We start from the raw sequence: 19464 nt of genomic DNA, 5'->3' as shown, positions 1-19464 counted from the left end.
ATTAGGCTTATACCTAAACCACACAAAGACCCTACAAAGAAAGAGAATTTCAGACCAATTTCCCTTATGAATATCGATGCAAAAATACTGAATAAAATTCTCACAAACCGAAGCCAAGAACACATCAAAACAATCATTCATCATGATCAAGTAGGCTTCATCCCAGGGTTGCAAGGATGGTTCAACATATGGAAATCCATCAATGTAATCCTCTATATAGACAAACTCAAAGGAAAACAAAACACATCATCATCTCATTAGATGCTGTGAAAGCATTTGACAAAATTCAACACCCCTTTATGGTAAAAGTCTTGGAAAGATCAGGAATTCAAGGCCCAAACCTAAACATAGTAAAAGCAATATACAGCAAACCAGTAGCCAACATCAAACTAAATGGAGAGAAACTTGAAGCAATCCCACTAAAATCAGGAACTAGACAAGGCTGCCCACTCTCTCCCTAGCTATTCAATATAGCACTCGAAGTCCCAGCAGAGCAATTAGACAATAAAAGGAGGTCAAAATGATACAAATTGGAAAGGAAGAAGTTAAAATATCACTATTTGCAGATGATATGATAGTATACTTAAGTGAACTCAAAAATTCCACTAGATAACTCCTACAGCTGATAAACAACTTCAGCAAAGTGGCTGGATATAAAGTTAATTCAAACAAATCAGTAGCCTTCCTCTAATCAAAGGATAAACAGGCTGAGAAAGAAACTAGGGAAATGACACCCTTCACAATAGCCACAAATAATATAAAATACCTCAGTGTGACTCTAACCAAGTAAGTGAAAGATCTGTATGATAAGAACTTCAAGTCTCTGAAGAAAGAAATTGAGGAAGATCTCAGAAGATGGAAAGATCTTCCGTGCTCATGGATTGGCAGGATTAATATAGTAAAAATGGCTATCTTGCTGAAAGCAACCTACAGTTTCAATGCAATCCCCCATCAGAATTCCAACTCAATTCTCTGTAGAATTAGAAAGAGCAATTTGCAAATTCATTTCAAAAAGTAAAAACCCAGGATAGCAATAATTATTCTCAACAATAAAAGAACTTCTGGGGGAATCACCATCCCTGACTTCAAGCAGTATTACAGAGCAATAGTGATTATTGGTACAGAGACAGGCAGGTAGATCAATGGAATAGAATTGAAGACCCAGAAATGAACCCACACACCTATAGTCACTTGATCTTTGACAAAGGAGCTAAAATTATCCAATAGAAAAAAGACAGCATTTTCAACAAATGGTACTGGTTGAACTGAAGGTCAGCATGTAGAAGAATGCAGATTGACCCATTCTTATCTCCTTATACAAAGCTCAAGTCCAAGTAGATCAAAGACCTCCACATAAAACCAGATACACTGAAACTAATAGAAGAGAAAGTGGGGAAGAGCCTGGAACACATAGGCACAGAGGAAATTGTCCTGAACTGAACACCAATGGCTTATGCTCTAAGATCAAGAATCAACAAATGGGATCTCATAAAACTGCAAAGCTTCTGTAAGGCAAAGGACACTGTCAATTGGGCAAAACGGCAACCAATAAATGGGGAAAAGGTCTTTACCAATCCTACATTTGATAGAGGACTAATATCTAATATATACAAGGAACTCAAGAAGTTAGACTCCAGAGAGTCAAATAATTCTATTAAAAAATGGGGTACAGAGCTAAACAAAGAATTCTCAACTGAGGAATACCAAATGGCTGAGAAGAACCTAAAGAAATATCCAACATCTTTAGTCATCAGAGAAATGCAAATCAAAACAATCCTGATATACCACCTCACATCAGTTAGAATAGTTAAGATTAAAAATTCAGGTGACAACAGATGCTGGCAAGGATGTAGAGAAATAGCAGCATTCCTCCATTGTTGGTGAGATTGCAAGCTGATACAACCACTTTGGAAATCAGTCTGGTGGTTCCTTAGAAAATTGGACATTGAACTACCTGAGGACCCAGCTATACCACTCCTGGGCTTACAACCAAAAGATGCTCCAACATATAACAAGGACACATGCTCCACTATATTCATAGCAGCCTTATTTATAATAGCTAGATGCTGGAAACAAGCCAGATGTCCTTCAACAGAGGAATGGATACAGAAAATGTAGTACATCTACACAATGGAATATTACTCAGCTATCAAAAACAATGACAGTACGAAATTCTTAGGCAAATGGATGGAACTAGGAAAATATCATCCTGAGTAAGGTAACCCAATCACAGAAAAACACACATGGTATGCACTCACTGATAAGTGGCTATTAGCCCAAAAGCTTGGAATAACTAAGAAAAATTAACAGATCATATGAAGCCCAAGAAGGAAGAACAAAATGTGGAGGCTTCAGTCCTTCTTAGAAGGGAGAACAAGATACTCATGGGAGGAAATACAGGGACAGAGAGTGGAGCAGGGACTAAAGATAAGGTCATCCACAGACTTTCCCACCATCCATCCCATATGCTGCCACCAAACCCAGTCACTATTATTGATGCCCAGAAGTGCTTGCTGACAGGAGTCAGGTATGGGTTTCTCCTCAGAGGCTCTTCCAGAGCCCTACTGATACAGATGAGGGTGGTTGCAGCTAAACCATTGGACTGAACAAGGGGACCTCAATGGAGGAGTTAGAGAAAGGACTGAAGGAGTTGAAGGGGTTTGCAACACCATCAGAAGAACAACAATATCAACCAATCAAACCTTACCAGAGCTCCCAGGGACTAAACCACTAACCAAAGAGTACACATGGAGGGACCTATGACTCCAGCCATATATGTGGCAGAGGGTGACATTGTCCAGCATCAATGGGAGGAAAAGCCCTTGGTCCTTTGAAGGCTTGTTTCACAGTATAGGAGAACGCCAGGGCGTTGAGATTGGAGTGGGTGGGTGGGGATGGGAGTGTCCTAATAGAAGCAGGGGAAGGGTGGAAGGGTGGAGAGGGGGGCAAAGGGGATAACATTTGAAATGTAAATACATAACATATTGAAGAAAAATATAATTATTAAAACAAGAAAAAAACAGTTTTTCAAAAGAAAAAGAAAAAAATAGAGAAAGGTAAAAAGGACCATTTAACATAGTCATGTAAGCATGGAGAATGGCAACCCTAATATGGACCACCATCCAAGGTCACTCTTGTCCTAAGGAAGGGTGGACAAGCCGGGATTCACCGGGAAGGTGAAGTCGACATCAGAGTGCTGGAGGGTGACAGAGAGGAGGTGGCATTTGCACCTGAACTGATAAAGAACACAGAAAGTCAAAAGCCTACAGAAAGCCGAAGAGGTAGTTCAATACAAATGAGCCCTGTTTCTACACCCCACCCCAGGGAGGGGACACCTTTTCTCTAGGAAGAAAAAGGGCTGGGAAAGGAAGCCCACTACAGACTGAAGTAATGATGGCACCAAACCTGGTGCAGTCCAACCTGGTGAGCCGTGAGTTTTTATTGTAGTTACCTCAGGAATATGGGTGATGGGTTCCTTACAGGACCAAGGATGACCAAAAGGAGCGGCATCAGCCAAAAGCCCACCCAGCATGGGTGATGTCTCATGAAAGCTGTACCCCTGGACTTTTCCACAGGCCCACAGGCTGCTCGTTAGCTCCAAGATTCTTTCCGAAGCTGGGCCTGCTTACTGCTTCCATAACCTTGGAGAAGGTCCGTTGGGAATCCTGTCAGTTTCATCTTTCTCTGGCATTAAAGTTTGTTTACTTCCTTATTAACTTCCCCTCCCTCTGCCTCCCATCTAATCTGAAGGACACTGCTATACATCACTCCCCTAGAACACAATATGCTTCCTGAAGCTGGGGGTGCAGGAATCAGGTGATGATGGTGGTGATGGTGGTGATAGTGGTGATGGTGGTGGTGGTGGTGGTGGTGGTGGTGATGGTGGTGATGGTGGTGGTGGTGGTGGTGGTGGTGGTGGTGATGGTGGTGGTGGGTGGTGGTGATGGTGGTGGTGATGGTGGGGGTGATGGTGGTGGTGGTGGTGGTGGTGGTGGTGGTGGTTGTGGTGGTGATGGATGGTGGTGATGGTGGTGGTGGTGGTAATGGTGGTGATGGTGGTGGTGATGGTGGTGGTGGTGGTGGTGGTATTTAGACAGTGATAGTGGTGAGAGTGATGAAGGTGTTTGTGATGGTATTGAAGTGGAGTGGTGAGTTATTGAATGTTCAATAAGATCTCCCATCAGACCCCAGCACTGTGCACTGAGAAATCTATATGTCAAGATACTTGGGTACTCCACTGCATACAGCTGGCTCCATCTGTACATGGCTGAATTAGTTTACTGAGGTCTATCATACATGTGAAGCCAGGCAGGGGAGGGTGCTGGAGGCCATGTCCACCATGATTGGACTGGAATGATTGGAAGTCCCTAGAGCAGGAGCTTCAATGTTAACAGCACCCTGGCTTTTAGTATAAAAACAATACACACTTGTGATGAAAGCCAGAGTATAAAGAAACACACACACACACACACGCACGCACACACACACACACAGAGAGAGAGAGAGAGAGAGAGAGAGAGAGAGAGAGAGAGAGAGAGAGAGAGCTATTCAGAAATAAGCAAGCTTAACATCTTGAAGTCTTTCAACCCAGGTGTTTTTTATGAAAATCTCCATGTGTGAACTGACAGACTATTATTCCTCAGTTGATAGATCAAGGCCTCCAATGGGCTCTGGAGACTGACCCAGGTCTCCTTTCTCTGGAAAATTCCCTTTCTCACAAGAAGTTCTAGTGTTACCAACTTTGACCACACGAGAAATCACCTTTCCCACAAGAGCTACGCTTGGCGAGTGAGGACGAAACCCCCAAAATGCCGGGGGAGGGGCGCTGCTCCTGCTGCTCACCAAGCACAGCAAGGGTTGCCTCATGGCCCTCACAGAACTCCACTCACCTCATGCTCAGATACCAATGAGCGCTGCTTGACGCCAGCCATGGGTCTCAGTGCCAGGGACACAAAAGCAAAGGACATGTTAGTTTTTGGACTTGTGGGTCTTCTGTCAGACTTCCCACTGATACTCCATGCTGTCACCTACATTGGGAGACCATCTTTATTGTGTGTGTCTGTACCCTCGGGGATGCTGATTCGTCCTTATTTACACACAAGATTCTTCCAGTTGCATTTACAGAAGTTTTTATTTTTTTATTTTTGGTTGGTTTTTGTTTTTAAGTAGGGGTAACAAAACAAAAGAAGGGCAGAGAAAACTCTAAAGAACATGAAAAATTCATGTGGAGAACTCCTGGGATCCTGCATTTGGGAAGTAGAATCAGAGGAGACCTTGCCTAAAACAAATGCCAGCAAGCCAAATGCTAAATACAACTGTAACCGACTTTTCATTCCAACCCACACCAGTAGGGTCTGCAGAGGCTGGCCGGACTAGGAGGGAGCCACCCAGAACACATGGGGCATCCCTGCTGCTTGGAGAGTCAAGCAAGACGTAGTAAGGTGCCCCTTGAATCTGGGCACGAGGTTCCTCTCAGAGCAAAATCCAAGACCAAGGCAGATTGGTGAGCTAAGCACAAGATGCGGCCACACCACCCGTTCAGATCCTTGGCAGAGGCGCGCCTTCCAAGTACACCAGAGAGGGTGGCTCTGAGCCAGCACCCAAAATGCACTTGTCTACCTATGCTATGATAAGCTCTGCCAAGACAGAGGGATCAGCTCTTCACAAATCTGCATTTCAAGAGTCTGTCAGTTGATTTGGGGCCAGAAGGCTGAAGACTTGCACTCACATGTTGCTAACAGAGGACTGTGCTAGTGGAGATTTGCCTCTGCAACCTCTCAGTTCTGCAAGCTGTGTAGGCTTCCTATGTGTATAGATATTTGGTCATTTTCAGATTTCTGACGGGGTTGAAGACTGATTACAGTCTCATAGCCTATCAGGCTGTTTAACTCTGAAAATACATATTTTATTGGATAGTTATCAGATAGTATTCAAGCTAGCCAGGAGATAACATAGATTTTTAAGCCTTTCTTAAATTGGAATAGAGAACTAAATGTTCTGTTTAACTGATATAGTGTTGGACTGGGTGTTAGATATATTTTATGCTTTTAATTACAAAATGATAACAGTTGTGCTCAGCTTATATTTGAGAGAAAGGTGGTTTTTTTTTTAATTAGACAAAAAGGGTGAAATGTGGGATGATGTCACAGGTGAGGCAGGTACAAGATAGAAGGAGGCCTGTCATTGGAAGGATGGGCGGGAGAAAAGTTTGAAGGAAGAGGAGGAGACTGGAACGGAAGAGAGGGGAGAGAGAGAAGCCATGGCGGCACAGCATGGAAGCTGACATTAAGATTCCATGCTGTACCTTTACAGGTTGTTATGGATGTTCTTAAGGGATGGACGTGTATTGGGCTTTGTATGTTTAGGTGGGCAATTATATCTTATCAACTGGATCAAAGGTTATTGTGTTGTGTGTTCTTTCATGCAGTGATTTAAGTGTAAGAAAGTGTGCGGCAGCTAGAGACACTGGGCACGGAATTGGGATGCGTGCTTCTGGCAAGATATCTACCAGATATCTTGGGGCACTGCGGGGTAGACCTAGTGGGGATAAAAGATACCCTTTTTATTTTTTATATTTTTACAATACTACCCTTCCTCCACCCCCTTTCATTACTCTTACTTTCTTGTGTGTGGGGGGGTTGGGGGTGGGGGGTCACACTCAGGCTGTCAAGCTTAGCAGCAAATGCCTCTCCCCGCTGAGCCATTCCACAGGCCCCTGGCTTTGTTTTAATCTGTGTAACCAATCGTGAGACACACTGTCAGCCTTGTCTGACTTGGCTGTTTATATTGTTAACTATAATGTAAGGTCCGTGTGGGCAGTTTTCTTCTTTTCTGCCTATTTCATTGTTCTACCCTCAACATTTAAATTAAGTCTTGACATTGGACAGATATTGCATAACTGTTAAGTGAATCCACTGAAGTTTAATAAATTTCTAACAAATTGTGATGGCTAATGTGACAGCCTTGGCCATTCTTGTGGTTTCCCATAAGGGCCCACTCTCTGACAAGGTCCAAGAGAATAAAGGCCACACCTCGGCTAGACGCAAGGACACTAGCTAGCTCTACCACTGTGTGTGACAGGACAATGCGGTCACTGTTAAACACAGGGTACAAAACAAGGCCACGGGAAAAGTCAGCCTAGTAGTGAAGGTGGCCGCACACAGGAGGGCTACTCCCACTTACAGTAGGTCACCCACACCAGACCTTTGAGTCTGAGCCTACATGTGGAGTCTTCAAGGTCACCGACACTTATTCAGGTGACAGAATTGTTCTCTCAGCTCAGTGATCCTATCTTGGGCTCCTGAGCGTTGAGATTACAGCCGTGTCTTTTAGAATGGAAACAAAGACACCGGGCATGGGGATGCACCTATGACCCCAGTTCCTGGAGACTGAGGCAGAAGGATCAAGAGTTCAAGGTCACCCTAGGCTATGTAAGAGCTCAAAGCAGTTATAGTAATCTTTTGATCCTCAGTTAAAAGCTGAGGAGGAACTTTAGGCAGTCTGCTGTTGGCATCCCAAACAGGGCAAGCATGGGTGTCAGTACGCACAGACACTGTGGCTGCTTTGGGAGACACTGGGTACATTCATCCTGCCGAAAGAGATTTATGGTTTTGTAATCCCTAGAAATGATTCAGAAACTAGTCAGGATGATGTTTGGTTGGGCAGGGCCCTTCTGATCAACTCCCTGTCTTTTAGAATAGTAATTTAAAATAGAGAGATATATCACTGAAGCCTATCAACAAAGGCTTCTTCCCAGCTGCTTCCAGAACCATCTGCCTCAATGTGGGTCTATGCCCCCTTCCATTGGTTCTCAAGCTTGATCTCATTGTTATTTTCACATAGGTCAGGGCCTGCATTTGCATACCCTATCAATTCCTCATTATAGGCTATGACACTACAAATAGGACCATGAAAGTCCTTAATTTAGGACTTTCTGCTACTATATCAGGTCCTCCCTAAGTAGCCATAGGGTTAATTCCAGGATCCCTATGGGTACCAAAATCCACAGATGTTCAAGTTCCCTACATAAAATGGCCCCATATCTGCAAAAAAAAAAAATTCCACACACATCTATCTGCACACTGTAAGCCATGACTGATGACTGACAGTAGCAAGTACAATGGAAATGCTGAGGAAATGGCTAGGATGCTCTATAGCTTTGACAGTGGTAAGGGAGAAAGCTTGTACATGATGTTTTTTGGAACTTTCTGGAATCCTTTCCTTAGACTGTGAATCTGCAGATATTTCCAAACGTGTCTGACTTTCCCAGGAAGACATAGCAACGAAAGTAGGAAAATGCAGCTTACACGTACAATAAACACCGATGGTTCCAAGTGACACCATCTCTGTGCCCCTACAGCGATGCTGCCTAGAACAAATGAGTACCCCTGCCTGGCACCCCTACATAGCCAGCCTTTCCACGACTCTCCTGGCTCATCAGTGCCAAGAGTCAGATCACAAGTGGGGTCTACTTGTGCACGGTACTTAGCTAGGTCATGTGGGTGCTCAGGCACGGTCTGGGGACTGCATGGCTTTCAGGACTCAGGGAGGAGGTAGGCGGGCAGCTCTAAGAGTAAAGCTGTGACTCTAATAGTCAAAGTGCCTTGAAGGGAAGGTGGTGAGCCTCAGCTGCAGGGAGGTGCAGGGGCCCTCTGTTGGCTGGAGCAATAGATCAGGGAGGGTGAGGGACTGAGTCACCAGCTCAGGGAGCTGAAGCTCAGTCAGGCAGAGGACGAAGCCTTTTGGGGCCCAACACTTCCTTTCCATCTTGTCACGTCATCCCAGTGAGGTTCTCAAACACATTCAGACCTCCTGCCCCGCCTCTCACTTTCTGACCTTTGAACAGGGCATGCCTAGCACTTTCAAGCCATGACAGGCAGCTCCTAATTGCAGCCACCCCCGGTGCACCCGCCTTACAGCCCTGCAGCAGGCTTGCCTCCAGTCCGGTCCTTTCTGCTGTCAGAGTGAGCTTACGAGAGTCTGACTGTGCTGAAGAGAGAGTGGTCTATTATTAACATGGTCTAGGGGCTCTTTCTGATCAGGATTATTAGGGCCTCTCTGTAGAGCTCTCTCCTGGCCACTGTGAGCTGAGCCATTCTAGGCATAGCCTATTCTGACCCCATGTAATTCCTCTGCTGGGAGGTGCTGGCTGACTCCTGTTGTCCACTGAGGCTCACAACCCAAGTCCTTGAAGCCTCCCTTGCCAGGCCTTTCAATGTTACCATATTCCTCCATGTGCATGAGCCCTTGGGGCACTAGGCCAGTTTAATGGTCACTTGGTTGTTTCATGATAATCCCAGATCCTCAGTCGTTTGATGTGTGCTGAGGACACAGGAGTGTGCAGACTGGGACTCACAAACAAGTGAAGATGATCACTTCCTAGTCAGGGTCACTGCTCCCACACCAGAGCAGCCTCCACCCTGAGGAATTGCAGCTACCTACCATGAGACACTGAGATCCTCGCCACCCAAAACTGCAAGGCCAGTGCCTTACCAGAGCTGTCCGGGAGCCCTGTGATGGTGTCCAGTAACCAGAGTCACTGTGGGAGACAGAGTACTAGTGTCCTTAGTGTTCTGGGAGCTTGTCCTGGGAAAAGACCCCACATTGTAGGAGGTTCTAGAAATGACTGCTGAAGCAGATGTCTCTTTGGCTGAACTCTGCACCATTTCATTTACTACAGACATGAAAATTGGAAGGAATGAAGAGCCTACAATGCTTCTTAAACATGTCTGACCAAAGAACCATCGGGCACCACTGAAAAGCTTGGGAAAGCACTGGTCCAAACTAGAAGACTGTGCATTTATTTAGTGTGTGTGTGTGTGTGTGTGTGTGTGTGTGTGTGTGTGTGTGTGTGTGTGTGTGTGTGTAGAAATAGACTGTCTTCATGGAATCAAGACTTTTATTCAGAATAATAAGCACCAGCAAACTGAAAGTGATTGCTTTATTGTGAAGGGTTACAGGACACTCAGAGAGGGGTTAGAAAATGATTACAAAAAACACATTTGAAATGGATTAAGGTAACAGGAAACTGAACATCATCACCCGGAAATGCATGTGTAATCACACTGGAAAGAAAAGGTGGACTCTTCAGCCTGTTTGCCCAAGGTGGCGGGAAGCCACCTCAGAACCTAAGCAGTGCTTCCATACCCAGTGCAGGGCTCGGCAGGAGTGACCAGAAGACACTTGGCCTCTATAGCTGCCCACAGTGAAACACAGGGGAGCAGACCTGGGCTGCACAGGGATTGGTTCAAGAGCTTCTCATCTCCCTAACAGCTCTGCCCAGGAAGGAGGAGCAGGGGCATTACAGGAAATTCACTGGGGCTGCATCTGGTGCTTCAGTTTGGAGAGTTGCATGAGACAGTCATCCCTCCAATGCCTCCTGGCAGCTAAGTGCTCTGGATCATCAGGAACCTTCATGCACATGTCCTGGGAGAAGGAAAGGGGAAGAAAAACAGAGTGCACACGCAGAAGAAGTAATCTGCTGGGAACGTAACTGTTTTCCTATTCATGCCAGTTGTGTGCACACCGCTTCCAAATCCCACAGTCAACAAAAGCTCCAGATCCCCACAGATTTCCCCCAAAACAAGTCAAAATGAGCTGCTGGTCACTGTCACGTTGCCTTTAGGTATCCTGGAGGTCAGGATGCAACTATGGGCAGGGGAAAAAAAACCTCAACCTTCAGAATCAGGGGTTAAGACTGCAGCTACTGACAAAGCCCCGCCCACAGGTAGCATGGGAGGGAGTACTGTCTGCTTGAATGCTCCCGGGCGGTCCCCATACCTGGTTAACTTTCTCCACTGTGGCCCCTGAGAACTCAGGAACAGGCCCAAAAGTCTTGAGGACACGCTTCATTCCTTCACTGTATCTGTCACAGTAGCTCACCATACCTGTAACAGCATGAAGACAGGAACCCACTCATCAGTATCAACATCTGTAACTCCCAACTGAGGCCTCTGCAAAGGCTCTGCCCTGGGAGAAGGGGAGCTGCAGAGAAGAGGCAGGAGGTGGCCTCCAGCAAGCACGACCCTACCCATGGGTCACTATCCTAGATTTCTGGAAACTAAAATCCTGAAGAGAACTGGAACCCTCAGGCCTGCCAAGTATCCTAACCAGTGCATCTCAGGGGCCCTTCTCAGGGTCCTCAGGCAGAGCATCTCAGAGGGTCCTTCTCAAGAGTCCTCAGAGAATCTCAGGGTCCTTCTCAGGGGTTCTCAGAGCATCTCGGGGGCCCTTCTTAGGGTCCTCAGTCAGAGCATCTCAGGGGTCTTCGGCCAGTGGTACTCATACTTTGATGTGTAGAAAGCATCTCCTTCAACCGAGTACTGTTAAGGGTGTATGATGGGCTTCAGTGCATTTTTTGCCTTCATTTCCTTTTTTCTTTTACCTCCCACCCTTTTCTTCCTTTCCGATACAGGGACTCATATAGCCCCTGGCTACCAAGATGACCTGGAATGTCTAGTTCCACCTCCACTATTCAAGGGCTTGGATTAGAGGCATGTGTTACCACTCCTGCTGTCTGTGGATCAAGGGATTTCTGTGTGCTAAGTACATCTCTGGGCTCCTCTCCTCCCCCTAGCCTCCTGTCTTGAGACCGAGTTTCACTCTGTAGCTCATGACACCCTTAAACTCATGGTAATCCTCTTGCCTCAGCCTCCCAAGTGCTGGCCGAAAAGTTCAAGCATGAATCATCATGAATGGCCTCAATTCATTCTGCATGAACCCCAGATGTCAAAACTCAGGTCACTCCCTCCTTATCACACTCTTAAGCCTGGAGGGTGGCTATGCTTTACCTGGTATTTACGAGGAGGGGAGGGCTGCACCAGGGTTGTGTTCACCACTGGCTTAATTTCCAGTGTGGGAGAGACGGAGCCCAGCCTGCCTGAATCCCTGTGCTGAGTCTGCCCCACCATCCAGGACTTCAGGGTTTTTGTGGAGAAATGAGTGGGGATGACGAGGGGCACATGGTCAGTACAAGCCTGGTTTAGCCTGGGCACCTTTCCAAAATGTAGCCACCTGCCCCAGGGCACTCAGTTCCCTCCTGTTCCTCCCTTACATGCTGGGCCTTGGGTCTGCATGAGTATGCATGGGTTAGAGACAAGATAAGCTAGAGATCAGTCCAAGGATCCCAGAGGTCAAAGTGCTTTAAGACTCTGGCTCATTTCGTTTTTTTCCATTTTGTGGTGCTGGACTTGAGTTCTACCACTGAGCTAGCCTGGGGCCTTATCCAGTCCAGAGCCGCAAAGCCTCGGAAGTAGAGCGCTGGAACAGAAAGCTGCAGGATTTGCACAGACTCTCGTCTACCCAGTATTTGACTGATCTAAAACAAAAATGAGCACTAGATACTCTTAAAAAGAAGAGTTTAGTTTGAGAGGCTTAGTTTTGATTAATCTGCACTGAAACAGAAGCCAAAATCATCTGGGTTTCTATTTTGTTTCAAATCGTTTTTCTTCCTTTTCAGAGTGCCAAAGAGCCTTCAGAAAAAAAATATAGTGTTTAAAAGTGTGTGTGTGTGTGTGTGTGTGTGTGTGTGTGTGTGTGTGTGTGTGTGTGTGTGTGTGTGTTGAGATTAGGTCTCATTTAGCTTAGGCTGGCCACTTGCTTTGTAGCCAAGGCTAGCTTTGGAAACAGTCGCTCCTATTTCTGTTTTCCAAATGCTGAAAATACCAGCGTGCACGCTCCACACCCAGCTTGAGGCTGTTTTGAAGGGTAAACTATTAAAGCTGGGCAGCTTCTCTGGCATTAGCACCTGCAGTTAACCAGTGGCTAATTTTCAAAGAGAAGATCTCACTGCTTAGGTGTCAAGTCGGTAGTCCAGAACTCTACAAGTTCCTATAAACAACCCAGCAAGGTTTAGTCCTCTAAGGTGGTTTAGAATTGCCACAGACCAGAAAGAGGCATAAATATGTCTTTCCCTTGAGAAATTAGCATTTGTTTCATTTTTCCTATTCATTTCTTCACACAAGCAATAATAAAATCTAGACACAACTACCATGTTTTCATTCAGAGTTGGGAACAAGACGCACAGAGTTGAATATACCTGAAAGATGCTGAATGATTACAAGTTAGTCAGCTTCCATCACTATGATAAACTTCCTAAGGTAATCACTGTGTCAATAAGGTGGTGAGACCATCATTGGGACTGTGTCCAGAAGTCACTTGCGATGCCATGGGGGACTTTCTGGAGCCAGACCTGCCCTAACCACACTGTGTGCAGCCAGACTCCCCTTAACCACACTGTGTGCAGCCAGACCCGCCTTAACCACACTGTGTGCAGCCAGACCCGCCTTAACCACAGTGTGCGCAGCCAGACCCGCCTAAACCACACTGTGTGCAGCCAGACCCGCCTTAACCACACTGTGTGCAGCCAGACCCCCCCTAACCACACTGTGTGCAGCCAGACCCGCCCTAACCACACTGTGTGCAGCCAGACCCGCCTTAACCACACTGTGTGCAGCCAGACCCGCCTTAACCACACTGTGTGCAGCCAGACCCGCCTTAACCACACTGTGTGCAGCCAGACCCGCCTTAACCACACTGTGTGCAGCCAGACTCTCCTTAACCACACTGTGTGCAGCCAGACCCGCCTTAACCACACTGTGTGCAGCCAGACCCGCCGTAACCACACTGTGTGCAGCCAGATCCCCCTTAACCACACTGTGCACAGCCAGACCCCCCTTAACCACACTGTGCGCAGCCAGACCCGCCGTAGCCAGACCCGCCGTAACCACACTGTGTGCAGCCAGACCCCCCTTAACCACACTGTGTGCAGCCAGACCCGCCTTAACCACACTGTGTGCAGCCAGACCCCCCTTAACCACACTGTGTGCAGCCAGACCCGCCTTAACCACACTGTGTGCAGCCAGACCCGCCTTAACCACACTGTGTGCAGCCAGACCCGCCTTAACCACACACTGTGTGCAGCCAGACCATTTAACCACACTGTGTGCAGCCAGACCCGCCTTAACCACACTGTGTGCAGCCAGACCATATAACCACACTGTGTGCAGCCAGACCATATAACCACACTGTGTGCAGCCAGACCCGCCTTAACCACACTGTGTGCAGCCAGACCCCCCTTAACCACACTGTGTGCAGCCAGACCCGCCTTAACCACACTGTGTGCAGCCAGACCCGCCTTAACCACACTGTGTGCAGCCAGACCCACCTTAACCACACTGTGTGCAGCCAGACCCCCCTTAACCACACTGTGTGCAGCCAGACTCTCCTTAACCACACTGTGTGCAGCCAGACCCCGCCTTAACCACACTGTGTGCAGCCAGACCCGCCTTAACCACACTGTGTGCAGCCAGACCCCCCTTAACCTTGTGCAACCACCACACTGTGTGCAGCCAGACCCGCCTTAACCACACTGTGTGCAGTCAGACTCTCCTTAACCACACTGTGTGCAGTCAGACTCTCCTTAACCACACTGTGTGCAGCCAGACCTGCCTTAACCACACTGTGTGCAGCCAGACCCGCCTTAACCACACTGTGTGCAGCCAGACCCGCCTTAACCACACTGTGTGCAGCCAGACCCTCCTTAACCACACTGTGTGCAGCCAGACCCCCCTTAACCACACAGTGTGCAGCCAGACCCGCCTTAACCACACTGTGTGCAGCCAGACCCCCCTTAACCACACTGTGTGCAGCCAGACCCGCCTTAACCACACTGTGTGCAGCCAGACCCGCCTTAACCACACTGTGTGCAGCCAGACCCGCCTTAACCACACTGTGTGCAGCCAGACCCCCCTTACTCTCCTTTAACCACACTGTGTGCAGCCAGACCCCCCTTAACCACACTGTGTGCAGCCAGAACCGCCTTAACCACACTGTGTGCAGCCAGACCCCCCCTTAACCACACTGTGTGCAGCCAGACTCTCCTTAACCACACTGTTTGCAGCCAGACCCGCCTTAACCACACTGTGTGCAGCCAGACCCCCCTTAACCACACTGTGTGCAGCCAGACCTTAACCACACTGTGTGCAGCCAGACCCGCCTTAACCACACTGTGTGCAGCCAGACTCTCCTTAACCACACTGTGTGCAGCCAGACCCCCCTTAACCACACTGTGTGCAGCCAGACCCTCCTTAACCACACTGTGTGCAGCCAGACCCCCCTTAACCACACTGTGTGCAGCCAGACCCCCCTTAACCACACTGTGTGCAGCCAGACCCGCCTTAACCACACTGTGTGCAGCCAGACCCCCCTTAACCACACTGTGTGCAGTGAGACTCTCCTTAACCACACTGTGTGCAGTCAGACTCTCCTTAACCACACTGTGTGCAGCCAGACCTGCCTTAACCACACTGTGTGCAGCCAGACTCTCCTTAACCACACTGTGTGCAGCCAGACCCGCCTTAACCTCACGGTGTGCAGCCAGACCCGCCTTAACCACTGTGTGCAGCCAGACCCGCCTTAACCACACTGTGTGCAGTCAGACTCTCCTTAACCAACTGTGTGCAGTCAGACTCTCCTTAACCACACTGTGTGCAGCCAGACCCGCCTTAACCACACTGTGTGCAGCCAGACCCTCCTTAACCACACTGTGTGCAGCCAGACCCGCCTTAACCACACTGTGTGCAGCCAGACCCGCCTTAACCACACTGCGTGCAGCCAGACCCGCCTTAACCACACTGTGTGCAGCCAGACCCGCCTTAACCACACTGTGTGCAGCCAGACCCCCCTTAACCACACTGTGTGCAGCCAGACCCGCCTTAACCACACTGTGTGCAGCCAGACCCCCCTTAACCACACTGTGTGCAGCCAGACCCGCCTTAACCACACTGTGTGCAGCCCGACCCCCCTTAACCACACTGTGTGCAGCCAGACCCGCCGTAACCACACTGTGTGCAGCCAGACCCGCCGAAACCACACTGTGTGCAGTCAGACTCTCCTTAACCACACTGTGTGCAGTCAGACTCTCCTTAACCACACTGTGTGCAGCCAGACCTGCCTTAACCACACTGTGTGCAGCCAGACCCGCCTTAACCACACTGTGTGCAGCCAGACCCGCCTTAACCACACTGTGTGCAGCCAGACCCGCCTTAACCACACTGTGTGCAGCCAGACCCGCCATAACCACACTGTGTGCAGCCAGACACACCTTCACCACACTGTGTGCAGCCAGACCCGCCTTAACCACACTGTGTGCAGCCAGACCCAGAACCACACTGTGTGCAGCCAGACCCCCTTAACCACACACTGTGTGCAGCCAGACCCGCCCTAACCACACTGTGTGCAGCCAGACCCGCCTTAACCACACTGTGTGCAGCCAGACCCTCCTTAACCACACTGTGTGCAGCCAGACCCGCCTTAACCACACTGTGTGCAGCCAGACCCGCCTTAACCACACTGTGTGCAGCCAGACCCGCCTTAACCACACTGTGTGCAGCCAGACCCACCTTAACCACACTGTGTGCAGCCAGACCCACCTTAACCACACTGTGTGCAGCCAGACCCGCCTTAACCACACTGTGTGCAGCCAGACCCGCCTTAACCACACTGTGTGCAGCCAGACCCGCCTTAACCACACTGTGTGCAGCCAGACCCGCCTTAACCACACTGTGTGCAGCCAGACCCGCCTTAACCACACTGTGTGCTGCCAGACCCACCTTTACCACACTGTGTGCCTCCTGACCCGCCTTAACCACACTGTGTGCAGCCAGACCCGCCTTAACCACACTGTGTGCAGCCAGACCCGCCTTAACCACACTGTGTGCAGCCAGACCCGCCTTAACCACACTGTGTGCAGCCAGACCCGCCTAAACCACACTGTGTGCAGCCAGACCCGCCTTAACCACACTGTGTGCAGCCAGACCCCCCTTAACCACACTGTGTGCAGCCAGACCCGCCTTAACCACACTGTGTGCAGCCAGATCCGCCGTAACCACACTGTGTGCAGTCAGACTCTCCTTAACCACACTGTGTGCAGTCAGACTCTCCTTAACCACACTGTGTGCAGCCAGACCCGCCTTAACCACACTGTGTGCAGCCAGACTCTCCTTAACCACACTGTGTGCAGCCAGACCCGCCTTAACCACACTGTGTGCAGCCAGACCCGCCTTAACCACACTGTGTGCAGCCAGACCCGCCTTAACCACACTGTGTGCAGCCAGACCCGCCTTAACCACACTGTGTGCAGCCAGACCCGCCTTAACCACACTGTGTGCAGCCAGACCCGCCTTAACCACACTGTGTGCAGCCAGACCCCCCTTAACCACACTGTGTGCAGCCAGACCCGCCTTAACCACACTGTGTGCAGCCAGACCCCCCTTAACCACACTGTGTGCAGCCAGACCCGCCTTAACCACACTGTGTGCAGCCAGACCCGCCTTAACCACACTGTGTGCAGCCAGACCCGCCTTAACCACACTGTGTGCAGCCAGACCCGCCTTAACCACACTGTGTGCAGCCAGACCCGCCTTAACCACACTGTGTGCTGCCAGACCCACCTTTACCACACTGTGTGCCTCCAGACCCGCCTTAACCACACTGTGTGCAGCCAGACCCGCCTTAACCACACTGTGTGCAGCCAGACCCGCCTTAACCACACTGTGTGCAGCCAGACCCGCCTTAACCACACTGTGTGCAGCCAGACCCGCCTTAACCACACTGTGTGCAGCCAAACCCGCCTTAACCACCCTGTGTGCAGCCAAACCCCCGTAACCACACTGTGTGCAGCCAGACCCTCCTTAACCACACTGTGTGCAGCCAGACCCACCTTAACCACACTGTGTGCAGCCAGACCCCCCTTAACCACACTCTGTGCAGCCAGACCCGCCTTACTGTGTGCAGTCAGCCTCTCCTTAACCACACTGTGTGCAGCCAGACCTGCCTTAACCACACTGTGTGCAGCCAGACCCCCCTTAACCACACTGTGTTCAAGCCCTCCAAGGTGTGCTGTCCCAGCTCAGCCAAGCAGATTGGCTTCTCCATTGCTCCCTGCCGTTGGCAAGCAGAACACTGTGATGGGAACACATGATGAAGGAAATCTGCTCACCTCACCATAGCCAGGATCCCCATATTCCCAAGGGCACACCTCCAGTGGTCTCTTGTTTCTAAATGGACCCCACCTCTTTTAAAACAAATTTGTTACATTTCTGTGTGTGTGTGTGTGTGTGTGTGTGTGTGTGTGTGTGTGTGTATGTGTGTGTGTGCGCGCGCGTGCGCGCGTATCTTATTGAGTGCAGGTCAGAGAACAATTTGTGGGAGCTGACTCTCTTCTTCTACTTCCTGGGTTCTGGGAATCAAGTCAGGTCCTTGGACTTGATGTGAAGTCCCTTTACCCTGAGCCATTAAGATGGGTCCCACATCTTAAAGGGCCCATGCTACTTCCCAAATAACACAGGCCGGTCAACCAGCATTCCACTCCATCACAGAAGAAAATGAAAAGATTGGCTGTGACTGCCTATTTAACCAGCTGATAGGGAAAATGTAGCCCAAGACCCTCTCAGGAACCAGCTCCACCCCCAGCCAATATAAGCAGCAGCCTCAAGGGTTTGATACACAGACCATGTTTTATCTCTGGGTTACTTTACATTCCTTCTACACCTGTTCATCTTTCACCAGCCTGAAGTCATCCCAACCTCAGAGACCTTCTAGAACTTTCTCTCTGCTGTAGATTTGTTTATGTTTTCGTTTTGTGCACATGAGTGTTTTGCCTGCCTGGATGTATGTGTTCTGTGTGAGTGCTTGGTGCATGTGGAGCTGGGAAGAGGACAATGGAAACCGCTGTGAGCTGCCAGGTGGATGCTGGGAACCAAACCCGGGCCTTCTGCTAAAACAGCAAGTGCGGTCTCCAGCGTTTATGGGACATCTGTTTCTTCAACATAGAATACAATGTGGTAAAATGTTTCTAACACAAACTTACAACTCTCCCCCTATGCAACAAAATTTGACTTCTCTACATGAGAGAGAGAGAAAAAAAAACTGAATAGATATTTTCTCTAAAATACCAAATCTACCAGGAAGGGACAAGCCCAGCCTTACCCTTTCACCCTGCTGGCTCACCACCACACTTTCTTCCTGACAGTCTAACTTTCCCTTTGTCCTTCCTTCTGTGCCTTCCTGTCTGTCCATGTGAGCTTTGCTCTTCCACAGCCCTTGGAGAGCTTGGTCTTGCGGAAGCTAAGTCTAAATTTTTAAAGATTTATTTATTCTTATGTCATGTGTGTGGGTGTTTTGGCTGCATATGTGCCTGTACAGTGGTTGTGAGTACACAGAGGTGTGGGTGCAGGGACTGAAACTCGAATTCTCTGGAATCTGAAGCAGCCAGGACTCTTAATGGCTGCTCTCGACTCTGACCCATGAACCCAATTTCTTAAGAAATGCTTTATGGATAAAGAGTAGACAGAAAGGAGTTGATTCTCAAGATTACATTTAGCTTATCTGTAGCTGTGAGACCTGCTGTGCAAAACAGGTTTCCTTAACCCTAGCACCTCTACGAACAGGAAGCCCTCCTGTCTG

The 19464-nt window shown here is 48.9% G+C and overlaps 1 protein-coding gene across 1 annotated transcript in view; it reads right to left on the bottom strand.

The window, feature by feature from the left end:
- Window positions 1-9880: 9880 nt before the first annotated feature.
- Window positions 9881-19464, bottom strand: part of Cryl1 (crystallin lambda 1) — a 120124-nt gene continuing 110540 nt past the window's right edge. The window contains exons 7-8 of the mRNA XM_032918099.1: window positions 10780-10886; window positions 9881-10425 (exon numbers count right to left, since the gene is read on the bottom strand). Of these exons, the coding sequence (XP_032773990.1) occupies window positions 10312-10425; window positions 10780-10886 (221 nt within the window). The 3' untranslated portion in view covers window positions 9881-10311. The remainder of the gene's footprint in view (window positions 10426-10779; window positions 10887-19464) is intronic.

The sequence above is a fragment of the Rattus rattus genome, chromosome 12, assembly GCF_011064425.1.
Source record: "Rattus rattus isolate New Zealand chromosome 12, Rrattus_CSIRO_v1, whole genome shotgun sequence".
NCBI lineage: Eukaryota > Metazoa > Chordata > Mammalia > Rodentia > Muridae > Rattus > Rattus rattus.
The sequence above is the reverse complement of the archived record's forward strand: the minus strand, read 5'-3'. Positions and strand labels throughout refer to the sequence as shown.